The sequence below is a fragment of the Saimiri boliviensis genome, chromosome 5, assembly GCF_048565385.1.
Source record: "Saimiri boliviensis isolate mSaiBol1 chromosome 5, mSaiBol1.pri, whole genome shotgun sequence".
NCBI classification, from domain to species: Eukaryota; Metazoa; Chordata; class Mammalia; order Primates; family Cebidae; genus Saimiri; species Saimiri boliviensis.
Genome location: NC_133453.1, coordinates 61,235,719 through 61,250,836, shown reverse-complemented (window position 1 = coordinate 61,250,836; position 15,118 = coordinate 61,235,719). Strand labels below are relative to the sequence as shown.

The 15,118-nt window shown below is 33.7% G+C and overlaps 1 protein-coding gene across 1 annotated transcript in view; it reads right to left on the bottom strand.

Annotated features, from left to right (window-relative positions):
- The window catches only part of LOC101030681 (titin), a 271,305-nt gene that overhangs the window by 156,748 nt on the left and 99,439 nt on the right, over positions 1-15,118 (bottom strand). Inside the window, 22 exon segments of the mRNA XM_074399411.1 lie at positions 239-254; positions 257-316; positions 1,348-1,428; positions 1,661-1,747; positions 2,341-2,418; positions 2,574-2,651; positions 3,088-3,150; positions 3,614-4,018; positions 4,867-4,914; positions 6,632-6,706; positions 8,247-8,330; positions 8,655-8,714; positions 9,177-9,203; positions 9,302-9,379; positions 9,588-9,797; positions 11,264-11,524; positions 11,627-11,894; positions 11,994-12,083; positions 12,285-12,468; positions 13,560-13,845; positions 13,968-14,060; positions 14,632-14,919. Coding sequence (XP_074255512.1) covers positions 239-254; positions 257-316; positions 1,348-1,428; positions 1,661-1,747; positions 2,341-2,418; positions 2,574-2,651; positions 3,088-3,150; positions 3,614-4,018; positions 4,867-4,914; positions 6,632-6,706; positions 8,247-8,330; positions 8,655-8,714; positions 9,177-9,203; positions 9,302-9,379; positions 9,588-9,797; positions 11,264-11,524; positions 11,627-11,894; positions 11,994-12,083; positions 12,285-12,468; positions 13,560-13,845; positions 13,968-14,060; positions 14,632-14,919 — 2,920 coding nt within the window.

The following is a 15,118-nucleotide window of genomic DNA, read 5'->3' as shown; positions in this document are numbered from 1 at the left end:
TCTACATATAGACATTACTACACAAGCAGACAAAAACCCAGTTAGCATGATCAGCAGTCTAAAAATGTTACTAATGCTTGTGTAACACATTACCACAAGTAAATGAAATCAATATACAGAGAATTAAATATATTATAGATGATTTACAGATGGTATTTTGTTAATACACATATCCCATAGAAAAAGATACAAGATGGATACTAAGAATTATTTTTTCACTAATATCATTCTATTTTTAGGTGCTGGGGGCTCCACTTTTTAAGAATGGGAACAGGGACCACTTCTTCTGGAACTGGTTTCCTAGGTAGCTCATGGACTTTAAAAGAAATGTGCCGTTTTTGAGAAAGTGTGCATTTGACAAGGCATATGTTGTTGTGAGACTTAGAATCAGAGTACAGATTCCCTTTTTATACCAATTGAGTGCAAGAAAATTATGCTTTAGAAATGAGGGTAAATGAAGATGGCTGAATGCGTAATTAGAAAATGTGACTGCTGTCACCTTCCTTTAACTGCAGAAGCCTCCACTTTCTCAGGAACAGGTGGGAGCAACCCTTCCTCGGAGGTGCCTGTCTGTTCGTCAGACACCAGCTTTTTACAAACATTCGTAACTATGAAGTTAGGTTTTCTTTTAATCTTTACTTTTACAAAGCAGTTGCATAAACACAATTGTGTTAGATTTTTTTGTGTCTTAAATGTTTAACAATTTGGCTGGGATGGAGGGGGCGGAGCCTTAATCTATAGTGCTTGGAAACTTCTGATTTTCAAGGTGGTGTCAACATTCCCTCCCACCCTGGCTACCAAGGTGATATCATTTCCTGCAGTTGGAAAGAGATGTGCAGTAGAACATTATATGGTATTTCCACCACACAGACACAAAGAAGGCGACAATCTCAGAAACACAGATAAGAATAAAATGCAGTAAAATAGGAGGTAATGAGTTTTGAGTATTTAGTAACATTTGAAAATATAATATATTGAACTGTAAGTTTATGTAATCTAACTTTTAATAATGGTGGTGTTAAACTACTGGCTGGCAAAATTCCTGAAAATGTAACCATAGCTCTGGCGAGCTGGTGTGATCTGGCTCCAGGACACTGTGTTTCCAAATAAGAGGTTACAAGATTGCAAACTCCCTGAAGCAGTGAAGGGAGCCTCCAGTAATTTTCACTTCACGGCTCCCTACCCTTCCTCATGGTTCTTCCCATTCCCCATCACATCCTTTGTACATAGTGGCTATACGTCTGCAGACTATGACTAAATCTATTATTTAATGCTAACAGATGTTTACTATAGAATTTGTACTAACTTTTATTAAAAGAGTTTAAACTTAGAATGAATTACGAATACCTTTAGGTGGTGGCTCAACCCTTTTGGAAACAGCAACGTGAATTTTCTCTTCAGTAACAACTTCCTTTTGTACCTCAGGGACTTAAAAATGTACATTTTAATTACTGATCTGCCACGTTGTGGGTGGTAATTGAATTTTACAAAGAATATTAAAATAAAAATTAAAACAGAGACAAACATGAAATGAAAAAGATGACAGAGAATTTACAAAGAGACAGAAATGTCTACATAATCACAAATTGGACAAGAAGAAAGATAAAAATCTGCCTAAAACCCTTTCATCTGAGCCCCACGATTCCAGTTTGCCTTATACCTGTGACTGACACCTCCTCCTCTGTGTGAGAAGCAAAGAACATCTTTTCTTCTGAAATAACCATCTTCTTTGTATGCACAGCTGGTACTTTAAAAAGAGTAGCTCACATTAGTATTTTTTTTTTTTTAGTACAAGATATCAGATCAAACACATGGATTTTACACTCTAAGTACTCAGACACAGAATGAGTGGGTTAATATTATAGCATGAGAACAAATTTAGTATTGACAAGAAAACAATTCATGTTTGGATCTATAGGGACAGACAACACATGCAGCCTTTATCAGACATTCTTAAATGAGAATCAAATAGACACAACTTCTTCACACACAATGTTGTGCTTTTCCAAATCTGTTAGGGTGTATTTCTGTAAACAAGAGGATAGGGAATATTTTATGCAATGGAATGCATTGCATAGTAAAGTTAGCAAACTAGTCATTAAACATAAAACCTTCCTTGAAATAAAAAAGATGTAATTTTTAAGCAGAACTAGAAACAACATAGATAATGTTATTATTTAAATTAAACATCTGCAACTCAACGTAAAATTTGTATTATGTAAAAATGTGCTTTTTTGGTAGTTTCAGATTTGTGAGTTACTTAGCAATATATGTATACATGTCCATACACATAAATAAAAATTTTAAACTTGTAGCTGAAAGACAAAGGCGTATGTATACCTTTCACTTCAATAACTTCTTCCTGTACTGGAACCCGGGAAGGTTTTTGTGGAACAATCTTCTTTGAAACTTCAGGTACTTTAAAAATATGTACAAATATATTTGTATTTTGAAGAATATTGCCTTGCACAAAATTTAAAAGTATCTGATTATATAAATAACTAACGTGAGTATAGATCAGTAAACATATTACTTGTGTACATGGGTACGGGAAACGTTTTAAATGATAATACCTTTGGTGACTTGAACTTTCTCTTCCTCCATTCTTCGAGAAGTCTTTTCAATTTTTTCAATTACTGGCTTCTTTGTAACTGCAAGCATTTTAAAGAAATTGCAGTACTTTTAGAATTCCTATTAAAATTATCTTTCTCTGTCTCTCTTTCTCTGTATATATATGTTTACACACACCTATACATATGTATACAGATATAGCTATAATTTTTTAAAGAGAGAGATGAGTTTGGTGCTTTGATCTTTATGCACAACTTTGAACTTTTGGTACAAGTTTCTGTACTTAACGTATTTTGATTACATTTATTTTAAATTTACTATTACAATTTTTATCTTTTAATATTTTTAATTAAATGAATTAGATAGAAATTTTAAGAAAAAAATTAATTGACACAATAAAGCTTAGAGAAGAAGTTGTGCCTATTGGATTGAACTGCTGATTTATACGTTGCTGCCAAACAAGCCATGATAATGATGTTGATGCTCTAGTCAATTTAAATATTTCCATTTACTTACCTTTAGGAGGTGGTGGTGGTTTCTTTGCAGGTACTTTGGCTGGAACTTTTCTCTCATGTGATTCTTTAATAAAAACACAGGAATAAGAAGGGATGCTTAAATAGGTAAGTTCTCTTAGGTGTGTTAATTGCAAATCAGATAAGGGAAGGAAAATGTACAATTGTGTGAAATATTGTATTTGGGATCATTGTGACCAACACAATTCTTAGGGCTACGTTTTGAAGCAGGATCAAGCTATGTTTTACTTTTACTACTAACAAGGTATAAAAATAAACTTGAACTTCTGCAGTAGAAATTAGCCCTTGCAATTTAGTCTCAGTAATAGGACTAAATGATTTGATTTGTAATGTCAAAGCATGAAAGTAACTGAAGAAAATAACTTTTAAAAGATTTCTAACCTTAAAAAAATCCAAGATCATTTTATGCATTTCACATAAACTGCAAATCAAGTTCATGGCATTGAAAATTTAATGAACCAAGCAAAAATGAGCAAAAGCAGGAAACGAGTCACTCAGTTTATACATACCTTCATAGACCTCCTTTTGAACTTGCATCACTTCCCTTTCTTGGTAAGTCTCCTCCCACTCTTCCTCCCCTTCATCGTAACCTTCTTCCCTTTCATAGTATTCTTGCCCTTCTTCAAAATCTTCTTCCCATTCCTCGTGAACCTCCCTTTTAGCTTCTACCTTGATCTCTTCATAGTCTTCATCTGGTTCTTCATAATAAGGTTGCTCAAATGGCTCCGTGTATGGTTCCATCTCCAGTTCGTCATAAGGTTCTTCAAAAGATTCAATGAAGACTTTCTTCTCCTTGTGGATGACTTGCTTTTTCTCATACATGGCTTCTTTTTCTTTCTGAACCTCTTTCTGTCTGGTTATAGTCATTATTTTTACTTCTTCAGCTTTGGAGGATACATCAATGATTTCAGGAGCTAAAATAGATAAAGATAATATAAGCATATTAATTCTATCCATCCAACCACCTCAATAAACAAAAATCTACCTAGTCAAACAATATCAGTATTTCAGATCTCATTATTTTATTGATTTTTTTAAATTGGTTCCATTTAAATTTTTATTGACTATGGAACACAGTAGAGTATCAAGACACATTCTACTCTTGATTTGAGGATGTTTCCAGTGTGAAAAAAAACGGATTCTATAAATATTATGAAGTGGACACATCTTCCATTATTCTATAGGAGCTCCAGTTTGCAGAACCCCTAGTTTCTTCCAATGAAATATTTTAATATTTGATAAGTTTATGGAATTTATATTTAATGCTTATGCAGATAAGCTTTTAAAAGAATTCTGATTATTATTTCAAACACAGTTCTAATTTTAAACCTACATTTTTGACTATTGCATGGGATCCCTTAGTCAGTTTAATAAAAACATTTAAAAATATGTAATCAAATCAATTAGGTACTTTTAGATAACAGATTTTAAAAGTTCTTAAGGGCTCTCATTACTTATATGACTCTTAACATTTGTGTTAACTACAATAAAAAGAAAAAAAGAAATGGCTCCTTCTTTCCAGCCCTCACTGCTTCTTTCTCTGAGGCTATTGCAGAGGCAGCATAAACATCTGCCTGGGTTTCCTTTCCTGGTAAAGGGGCGATATGAAATAGCCATCATTTCTAATGCTAAATTTAACAAAACAGAGGAGACTCCACAACTTTACAATTAATTGGAAGCCTAATACTTAAAATAAGAATAGTCAGCAGAAGTGTAAATCTCAGAAATAAACAGAATAAAAATATTTAATAATTTTAGTTACCTTGTGCTGGAATTAAGGTGGTAGGAGGTGGAGGCTTCTTGACAACCTCTGCGAGTTTAAAAACATCAAAATGTGAGTTTATTTTTAGATTCCATTATTATTAATGTTTACTAATCCTGTACATCATTGTTAGTTGTTTGTAGGAGCTATGATTACTAATCACACATCACCCATTCCAGGAATCATAATAATGTTTTTATTTTTTCCAAATCTAGCTTATCAGAAATACTATGCAAGGTTATATTAACAAAAATCAAACATGAAAAAGGCCAAAGTTTTATTCTAGTTTAGATTTATTTAAGACTATTTAAATTGGTTCTAGTTTAGATTGGTTCATAATAACTTAACATTAAGCATGAAGAGAATATTCAATATGTCCAACGCTAAAAATAATGCATTAGACTTTTTCAATTATTAACAACAAAGTACATGAAATATCCACGCTTTTTGAGCGTCCTCTTCTTCCATGATGTTTCACAAATGACCACTCAGAAAAGTCTGAATGATGAATGATGCCTTGTGCTTCCATATTCTCCTTCTTTATGGAGGTTGTTGTTCTCTAATCTTAGCTGAATGGGTTAAAACTATTTGTTTAAATTTAGCTACCCAACTGTCTTCCTAAAAATCTTCCAGGATATATTGAAAGTTAAAGTGATTTGAAAAGATCCTCCTTCATAAAGTATTTTTCTGCAAATATTGATATTTAAATCAAGTAAATCAGGAAGGATACTAAGTTGGGATGCAGCAACCTCTTAAAATTAGCACCAACCCTAGATCTTCTATTGATGTGACTTTATCAAGACCAGCTGTTGGGCACTTCCATGTTCATTTCAGCATTATGCATAAAGACCAAGTTATGGAAACACCCTGAGTGTCCATCAGTGGATGAATAGATAAGGAAAAGGTGGTATATACCTACACAATGGAATACTATTCAGCCTTATAAAAGAAGGGAATTCTGTCATTTGTGACAACATGAATAGAATTGGAGATTACGCTAAATGAAATAAGCCAGGCACAGAAAGACAATGACTGTAAGTTCTCATTTAAATGTGGAACCTAAAAAAGTTGAACTCATAAAGAGTAGAATGATGGTTACAGAGGCTGGGGATTTAAGAGAATGGAGAGATGTTCATCAAAGGGTACAAAATCTTAGCTAGACAGGAGGAATAAGGCTTTTCTTGAGATCTGTTGCACGGAGTGGTGAATATAGTTAATAATAGTGTATGGTACATTTTAAAGTCACTGAGAGTAAATTTCAAATATTCTCATCACAAAAATGTTAAGTCTTTGAGGTGATGGATATGTTAATTAGCTTAATTTCATTATTCCATATTAAATTCACAGATAATAACATCATTTTGTACCCCAGAAATATACATACAATTGTAAATTGTCAATTTACAGCAAAACCAAACCAAACCAAACAAAACAAAACAAAACAAAACAAAACAAAACAAAAAGACTAGCTGTTGGACTTCTGGGCAAGACCTTCTTTATATTATCATCCAGACAAAACCAGAATACACTGGTGGTGTCACTGGTTCCCCAGGGCTCAGGAGGACAGGAAAGAGAAAAGGGAGAAAAAAGGAAGTTGAGAGAGTGAGGATTAAGTCAAAGAAGAGAGTGAAAGTGAGCCAAGGGTGAGGTACCATTTTGTGACTGCAAACTCTTACCCTTCTTTCACCCTCCACTATTTAGAATTTAAACGTTTTAGCTAAGTAAAAAGTCTTAAGACTGCTTTTTGATTAATTAATTACAATACCTTCACGTGGTGTCACCTCTTCTTTGGGCTTTGCAACAACTTTTTTGGCATCTTTCTTTACAGCCTTTTTGGTGACTAAAAAAGAAGATTTCTGGTGTAAGTAACTAAAATGCTTTCAGGAAACTAGGAATTTAACTGAAATATTTTATTTTTCCATCTGCTGATAGTAGTGAGATTCTGCACATTACCACAAGATATTTGTTTTGGAAAGATCTTGGACTACATGCAAAAAAAAAAAAAATGGTTTTGGACGGATATAGAAAATGTACTGTGATCTTACATCTTCACTGATTTTATGTCTGCTGACAGTTGAAGTTTTCAAAATATGGATTGTGAATCTAAGTGATATCATAAACAGAAAAGTACCCATTTTTCATCGTTGTTTCACTTAGGGCTGAAATCAAATGTGTTAGGAGGAAGAGTAACAAGTGGGTTTAAAGTCCTTTGTTGTTGCTGCTGTTACACCTTAACAAGGTTCCTAATCATACTTGATTATAGCCTCTCATATTCATGAGTAAAGAACAATCTTTTTTAATTTTTAAAACATTATTTAACTTCTCAGATTTCACAGTGAGTACTCAGACTTAGCCATGTTGATACCACCAGTGAAAGAACAAATCATTCCTTAAGATAAGTCATTATTTTTGACAACAGAAATAGAAATGGAAATCCAATTTATGATTGTTGATTCTTGTTCTTCCCTGCTCTCACAGCTAGATAAAATGTTTATGTTCAAATTAATCTTAAAAATGATTCTCTTTGCTATTGAGGTCACATTAGTCACAAATTGGAAGTTCCTAACTAAATTTCCTCTGAGGTTGGCTGAAAAATAGGTCAAGTGTTTAATGCCAATTATAGTAGGAATTAGAGGGGCCTACTATGTCAAACTCTCGAATTCACTACAGTAATAGTGACTTAGCTATAGAAAAATATGATTTTGACATATAGAATTTTTTTCTGACCATGCTGGGAAAATTCCGACAGCATTTCTGAACTCCCTATAACTCCAGAAAGTCGCAGGAAATCTGTTGTCTAATTTAGTTGAGAAGCTTTGGGACACAAATAGTACAATTTCTCTACTGAGTATTTGAGAGGAGCAGTTCCTTGAAATGCTTAAGATCTCTTTATTGGTAAACTCATGACTTAGGTACAAAAGAAGTTGAATATTTTATAAGCATTCTAAATCATATTTTTTGTAACAAAATAGTAAATTTTAAAGAGTAGTTAATACTATAATTGGGAAAAAACCTCAAGCTATAATTTGCAATTTGACTACAAAGTACTATGGTTTACTTTCATAAGCTGCACTAGAATTTTTTCTTTTCATTTACATAGTAGTTAGGAAAATATGAAATATAAATTCTCCACTAATGTTTCAGCAATTCCATTAAAATAAAATATTTTAATACCAAGCATGGTATTTTGTTTGATGATTTTCAGAGTTTTATGCACATGTCTTATGTATTTAGTTAGCTAATACTTAGAGGAAATAATTAACAGTTTGAAAGGCAATTCCACTTCTTGATCACTAGAGGGCCAATGTGTCGTATGAAGCAACATTTTCGGTATCCCACAGTGAACTTATTTAGACATCTAGGTAGACGAGGTATAATACCTTCAATACGTTTTGCTGGGGGTTTCTTTTCTTCCGGTGTTGGTAGCAAAAGAGGGATAGGAGGAGCAACTACAGGCGGGATTTCTGAAGAAAATAAATGCCATTAGTAACATGTTTTAGTTTCTTATTTTGTTTAAAGTATAATGAAAAGCCTCACACATTTCTTTCAGAACTTCAAAGGTATTATAGTACCAATTCATCAGTCAGAACAAATAAAAGTAGCATCTATGTAAAACTGAAACTACTTTTTATTTTTACTTTAATTTTTAATTGCACATTGAAGAATACGACATGGAAGGGTTTGTTCTGACTCTGCTGCAGTTTGGTCATAGGCATATAATTTTGTACAAATTCCTAGTGCTAGAATATGACTGCTCCAAGCTTAGATGTTGAGATGCTGGGTCTTACCTTCTGGTGGTACTGCTCTGATAGGCATGGTTGGGATTGGAACTCTGGAGTCAGGAATATCTGGAAAGGGGCGTGTAATGATTAGCATAGAGAGACTGAGAACAAGCTATGTATTAGACAACTAAGATGTGTTTGATTTATTAGACTCTAAGATATGTCAGGCATATCTAATGGCAGAATCTAATATACAGATAAAATAATATTAGTATTTTTCTGTATGCAACCACATAAACAAGTTTTATTCACGGTGAAAGTTTGTTTCATTCTGTGGCCATTCTATTTGACATGATTCTAGCATCAGCTGATGAGACCTTATTATCTCTAATTTGCCAGACCCACAAAGTCTGACATTTTATTATTTGACTGAAAGTAATTTTACTGAATTTTTCAGTAAAGAACACTTTTCTTGAAAAATATTTTACTCACCAGAGAACCCTTATACATTTTAGTTCGGCTTCTGTGATTTACAAAATTATGCTGAATTTATTGTAAGCAGGAATTGATTTTTACAAAACAACTTACCAGGAGGCTTCAGCTCAAGTTTGATTTCTGCAAAATAAAAAGATGATAGTTTCGTGTTAAGAATGGTATTGGTAGGCGACGCGTTTCAGAGACGGCGGGGTGGCTTTCAGATGGCGCCTCCTCACCTTTCGTCGTCAGGTACAGCTCTGCTGTGCTTCTCGCTTCGCCTCTTGGCTCCAGCCGGGCGATGACTGAGTAGACGCCTAGGGAGAAAAATCATCCAACTTTTGTTTTCTGTATGTTGCAAATAACACTTCTTTACTTCAATGTATGTATGTGTTTATTCACACTTGCCTTTTCTAAAACAGTATTCTAGATGGGATTAGAGTATGAGCACACACAAGGGTAGAAATACAGAAAACCAAAGAGGCTTAAATTTTACATTCACTGGAAAACTGTCAATGAAATCACCTTCATCATCTGGGGTCACATTGTGGATGGTCATATAATGGCAGCGGCCATCATTCCTGAAGTTGTATTTCTGGCTCTCTGTCAGTTCTGTTGGTCCTTTGTACCAAGTCACAATGGCATCATCAAAGGACACTTCACACTCGAAGGTGGCAGATTGATGCTCACTCACCACAATGTTCTGAATGCGCTTAGTAAACTGAATTGGTTCAGCTGTTTAAATACAAAGAGAGTTCAAAGTTAGATTATAGAGAGACGAATTTCTTTTACTTGCTTTTATCTCAGATACTTAAAATCTCCATCATTGTACCCAGTTATAAAATAGTAAGAAAAGTATGAAAATCCAAAATGAGAAGAAATGCTCTTTGCATTACTAACAAAAAATTATCCCAATTCTTAAGTGTATTCCTGCTGGATGAATGTAGAAAAGTGTAAAGAAATTATTGAGAATCCTTAAAATATTTATATAAAGGAAATATTAAAGAGAGTTTATGACCTAAAGTTAAATTTTAAAAGTGTTAGGGTACACAAACTTAATTGTACTCTATAACTTATTCCTCTGTGAAATTCTTTTTTTACCTCAGTAACATAATATTTGCTATTTGGGATCTAGAATTGTTTATCTAATATGTATAACTTTTCCTTAAAAAAATTTCAAACTCAATAGGAAATCTGCACTTTTCAATTAAAAAAAGAAAATTTAGAGTTCAGAAATCTGTTTTTTAAGTACATTTGGGTACACACAAAAAATGGCAGGAGTGTTTTCTAGAAGAGGCTGGAGGGGAGGTTCTTATATGTGTGATGGTACCATAAAATCTTAGAATCACAGTCCTCTGGTGAGCTTTATTTACTAAAGAATCATATTAAAAATATCAATTATTTAAAAAAATAATTAGTACTTGCAGTTGGACCTTTAACTTGAAAACCATTGAAAATACAGCCAGTCACTGATATTCATTACAAGGTAAGTCAGAAAAGTTGACATGTTTATGTAAATGAAATGTCATATATTTTTGTTTCAGCAACTACAAATGGGCATCAATAGCTGAAAGCAGATGCTACTATTATAGCCAAAATTTTTCTCAATATAGTTTGAAGGTGTCTTTGGAAAATGTTTATAATCAATTAGGAAATAAACATTACTCCTAAATTCTGAGATTTCACTTAATTTCAGAGATTCAGAAGGTTGAAACATAATCTGAAAATGAAATAAATATTTTTGAAAAATAGCTGCTAATTGCACATGACATGTTAATTTTATTCACATAATTTTTTTACAGAGAAAGTCAGACTAGGTCCCATAAACAAAATACCAGTTCCTAGCTGAGATCCTCCAGATTTACATCTATGAGATCCTGTCCTTTTCTAGATTTCTTTCACAATCTTAAATATGAGAATCATGAAGTTTAGACTTTAAACAGAAATAACTATTAAAGATTATATCTTAGACGAGATTAAAATCTGTAAGAACTATGCAAAATAATTGACACTTATCTGAATATTTCCCATGTGCTTTTGTATTAACTTTGAGATGTGAATGAATACTACGAGAACACGAGTTGGGAAGTAAGAACACATGACCACTTTAACATGTGTCTAAAGGCAGGGTTGCAGGGGTCCTGCACAACGTTTGACATTGATCTATGCTGTACCACAAAAATGCCCTAGTGTTCACGCACCTTCAATTCTGAGCTCTGCTGAAGTTTCAAGGTCTTCATATTTGCAGGTGTACTGACCCTGGTCTTCTGCTCGAACATCCGCAATGGTCAATTTATGGACTTTGTGTTCCACTTCTGTTTTATGTCTACCTTGCGGTTTAAGGATCCTGCCATTTCTGAACCATTCAGATTTTACATTTGGTACAGAAAATTGGCATGTCATGGTGCAAGTCTGGCCTTCTTTCAAAGTCACGTCCTGAAGATGCCGTTCCCATGCAGGCTCTGTTCATATGATACAACACATGTGTTGGTCAATATCATATGCAGATGTGCTCAACAGTAATTTAAAACTGACAAACATTTTATAAGCCTTTTCTGACTTACCAATTACAGTTAGTTTAGCACTAGCGATGTGTGGACCACAAACCAATCTATAATTGCCCTGGTCTTTAAGTTGACAATTTTTGACTCTGAGTGTATGTCGGTCACCATCGATGCTTATTTCAAATTTATCACTGGGTTCCAGTTTTACAGTTCCTTTGTACCATGAAAGCTTGATTTCTGGATAATTAATTTTAATATCAATTTCAAAGATGGCATCATTATCTTTCAAAACTGTCTGATTTTCAATGTCCTTGATCAGAGTGACAGGCTAGAAGAATAAAGAATTAAAACCCATTTGTTACTCTTTCCCTTATAACAATACTCAATAATAACTTGTTCATTTTATTATCAGCATAATTCTTTTTACCTCTGTCTGTGACAGTCTTTGCTGAATAAATGATACAAGTTCTTCAAATTCCTTTTCGTCCTTCTCTGACCTCTCTATTTCCTCAATTTCCTGAGAAGAACAAAAATGATAAGTATTACATATAAAACAAAATTTGATCTAGAGGATACATGACTATATTCAACTTCCATTCTGGATGCCGATTAGGTTTTATTAAATGGTAACTGTAGGATTCTGGTAATTCGAAGGAAATATGTTAGATGTTTCAACTGTGATCGTTTTTAGGATGATGCTATATATGAAGAAGCATACCAGTCTATGTGTCTCTTCTTCTTGGCTTTGCTTTAGCAGTTCGAATGCTTGAAGAAGACCTCGGAAGTCAGTGATTCCATACATACGGGCATATTTTTCATATTCTTTAGGATCAACATTTTTGAGAAGTTCCATGATATCAATCTCTTCTTCTTCCCCAGCTCCTTTCTTTAAGACTGGAGTCCTAAATAAAATTTAAAAAATAAGGATAAATCACCTGTCTTCTATTTATTTTTAATTGTCTATCATCATTCAAAGAGTATGCATTACATGAAGGTTTCCTGTGTTCTTTATGCAAGAAATATTAATTTACCATGTTAGCTGTGAAACAATTTAAAAGTGTGGGCTTGGAGTTGGAGTGGATTAAGATCAGATGGATTAGGACCATTGTTATAAAATACAGGTGTTTGAATCAAAAATTTTAAGAAAGGAAAGAATAATGGAAGTATTTCTGTAAACTTTATAACCAAAGAGCCTAGTTAATGAATTATAATATCAGGAAAAATAATAATTGCAATGGAAAATTTTAATAGAATAGTATATGTATCATGAAAGAGGTGTGGAAATTGAATGTGGATTTATTTCAATAATTACGTTGAAAAATAAATCATATTGAAATACATGATAATTATGGAAAATGTTTAAAACAGTTGTTCTAGAGAACCATTCATAACATAAGAAATCATACATAGAAACAAAAATTTCCTCCCTAGGCACAGACAATACTAGGGTTTCTTTATAGGCCATTTCTTTTTGTTTAAAAATCTTAATAGACATTCACCTCATTCTTAAAACGTTCTCTTAAATTCTGAAATTGATTCTAATGAAACAAGAACACCCAAATATTGTATATTTGCTTATCTGCTCCTGTTAAAATGTCTGTATGCCCATGTTCTTTAACAACCTGAATCTTGAAATGGATGTCCCATACCTCTTGAGAGACTCCTTTTGTGAGTGGGATATTACAGTCATCCCTCTGTATCCATTGAGGATTGGCTCCAGGAGGCCATGGCCAGATGCTCAAGTCCCTGATATAAAATCCCATCGTATTTGCATGTAACCTATGCACATCCTCCCATATTCTTCATCTCTAGATTACTTATAATATCTAATACAAAGTAAGTGCTCTGTAAATGGTTGTTATGCTATATTGTTTATTTGTGTTTTTAAATTTTCTGTCCTTTAATATTTTCCACTAGGGCTGGTTGACTGTGGATGCGGAACTCCTTTATACCTAGGGCTGACTGGACCACCTGCGGTTTTGATTGAACTCACTTTTTCAGCATGGCTCTAAGATCGCCTTCAATTTTCTCTTGTTTCTTTCTTTCATCCACCTGTAAGTTAACATTACTTTCAATTTCGCCATGTTTGTTAAATGCCACACATCGATATAACCCAGAATCAGTTTTTGTGGTGTCTCTAATCTCCAGTTTTGCTTCATCGCCTTTTTGCTGGATGAAGACGCGACCTCCTTGGTTCAGCTGCCTCCACTTCCCTTTCGTCCATTTAACATTTGGGATTGGGTCGCCTCCAACTTTTGCAATGAAAGTTGCAGTGGTTTCTAAGGAATAATGAAAACAAATGAATAAAAATGTAATTTTCTAAAATCAGTTCTTCTAGAATTAAATCATGAGTAAAAGGTACCAGACAGATGAACATGTACTTTTCGTGAAGTACACTTACTTTCTATGACTCTGATACTCTGAGGTTCTGACACAAAAAAGAGTCTCCCATCTACCGCAGCTTTCTTGGCTGCTGGGGCCGCAGCTGGTTTGTCTGAAAAAACATTTACATGTTTTGTTAATACAATCACTTCAAAATTGTAATAAATATTCCCTTTCGTAAAATAAGCCTCAGGAGGTTGGCCACGTGATAAGTAAGTATTGCAGAATTTTCTCTCTATGTGAGGGTGAGTTACAGAAGATAAAGCAGTTTCTCAGACATTTATACTAACGATAGCTATCAAAAGTTGAATTATAATCATATCAGTAGTGTCAATATTTTTAGACTTAATTTTATTTTTTCCAGGTGTATCACACCAGCTTACTTTCTATCACATTATTATAGCATCATTTTTGGAACTGCATTAATTACATCTTATTGGATATAGCGAAAAGAAGTTCAAGAAATGAAGTGGCAAACATGTAGTAATTTCAGATAAATTGTATTGAAATTATTTCTGTTAAATTATCTGATATTTCAGTTATAATAAGGAGTCTACAAATTGCAGATGAGCAACAACTGATATTTCTAAAAATCTAATTCCATTTCTATTGAAATTGTAATAAGCAAATAAACATGAGTGGTTGCTGGCTTGAGCTACATAATACTTTCGAGGTGTCTATACCTTTAATGGTCACTTTTGATTTGGTAGTGTCACTTCCAGCCACATTTGAAGCTTTGCACACATAATCTCCCGAATCGGCTTTAGCTACATCTCTGAGTTCCAGCACAGCTGTCCCACTAGCAAAGCTGAAGCTGCATCTGTCTGAAGGCTTTATTTCCCTACCAGCCTTCAACCACTGGATCCTAATCGGCTCAGATCCCTGGACATGGCAGCTGAGCTGTACGAATTCTCCTTCACTCACTGTTACTGGAGTAAGGTGCTGATCAAATACAGGTGCCTTCTTAGGTTCTGGAATTGAAAAGGTATTTTCATGAGGAACACAAAGGCAAAAATGTTAAATTCCATTAAAGAAACAAATAAAAACTGTTTTGCCTCTAATGTGTAACACTGGTTGCCGTAGTAGAACAGAATTATATGCCTGGTTTATGCCTCTCTAAAGACAATAGTTTAAATTTGTTCTATTTTTTAAAAACATAAAGGTTTAAAA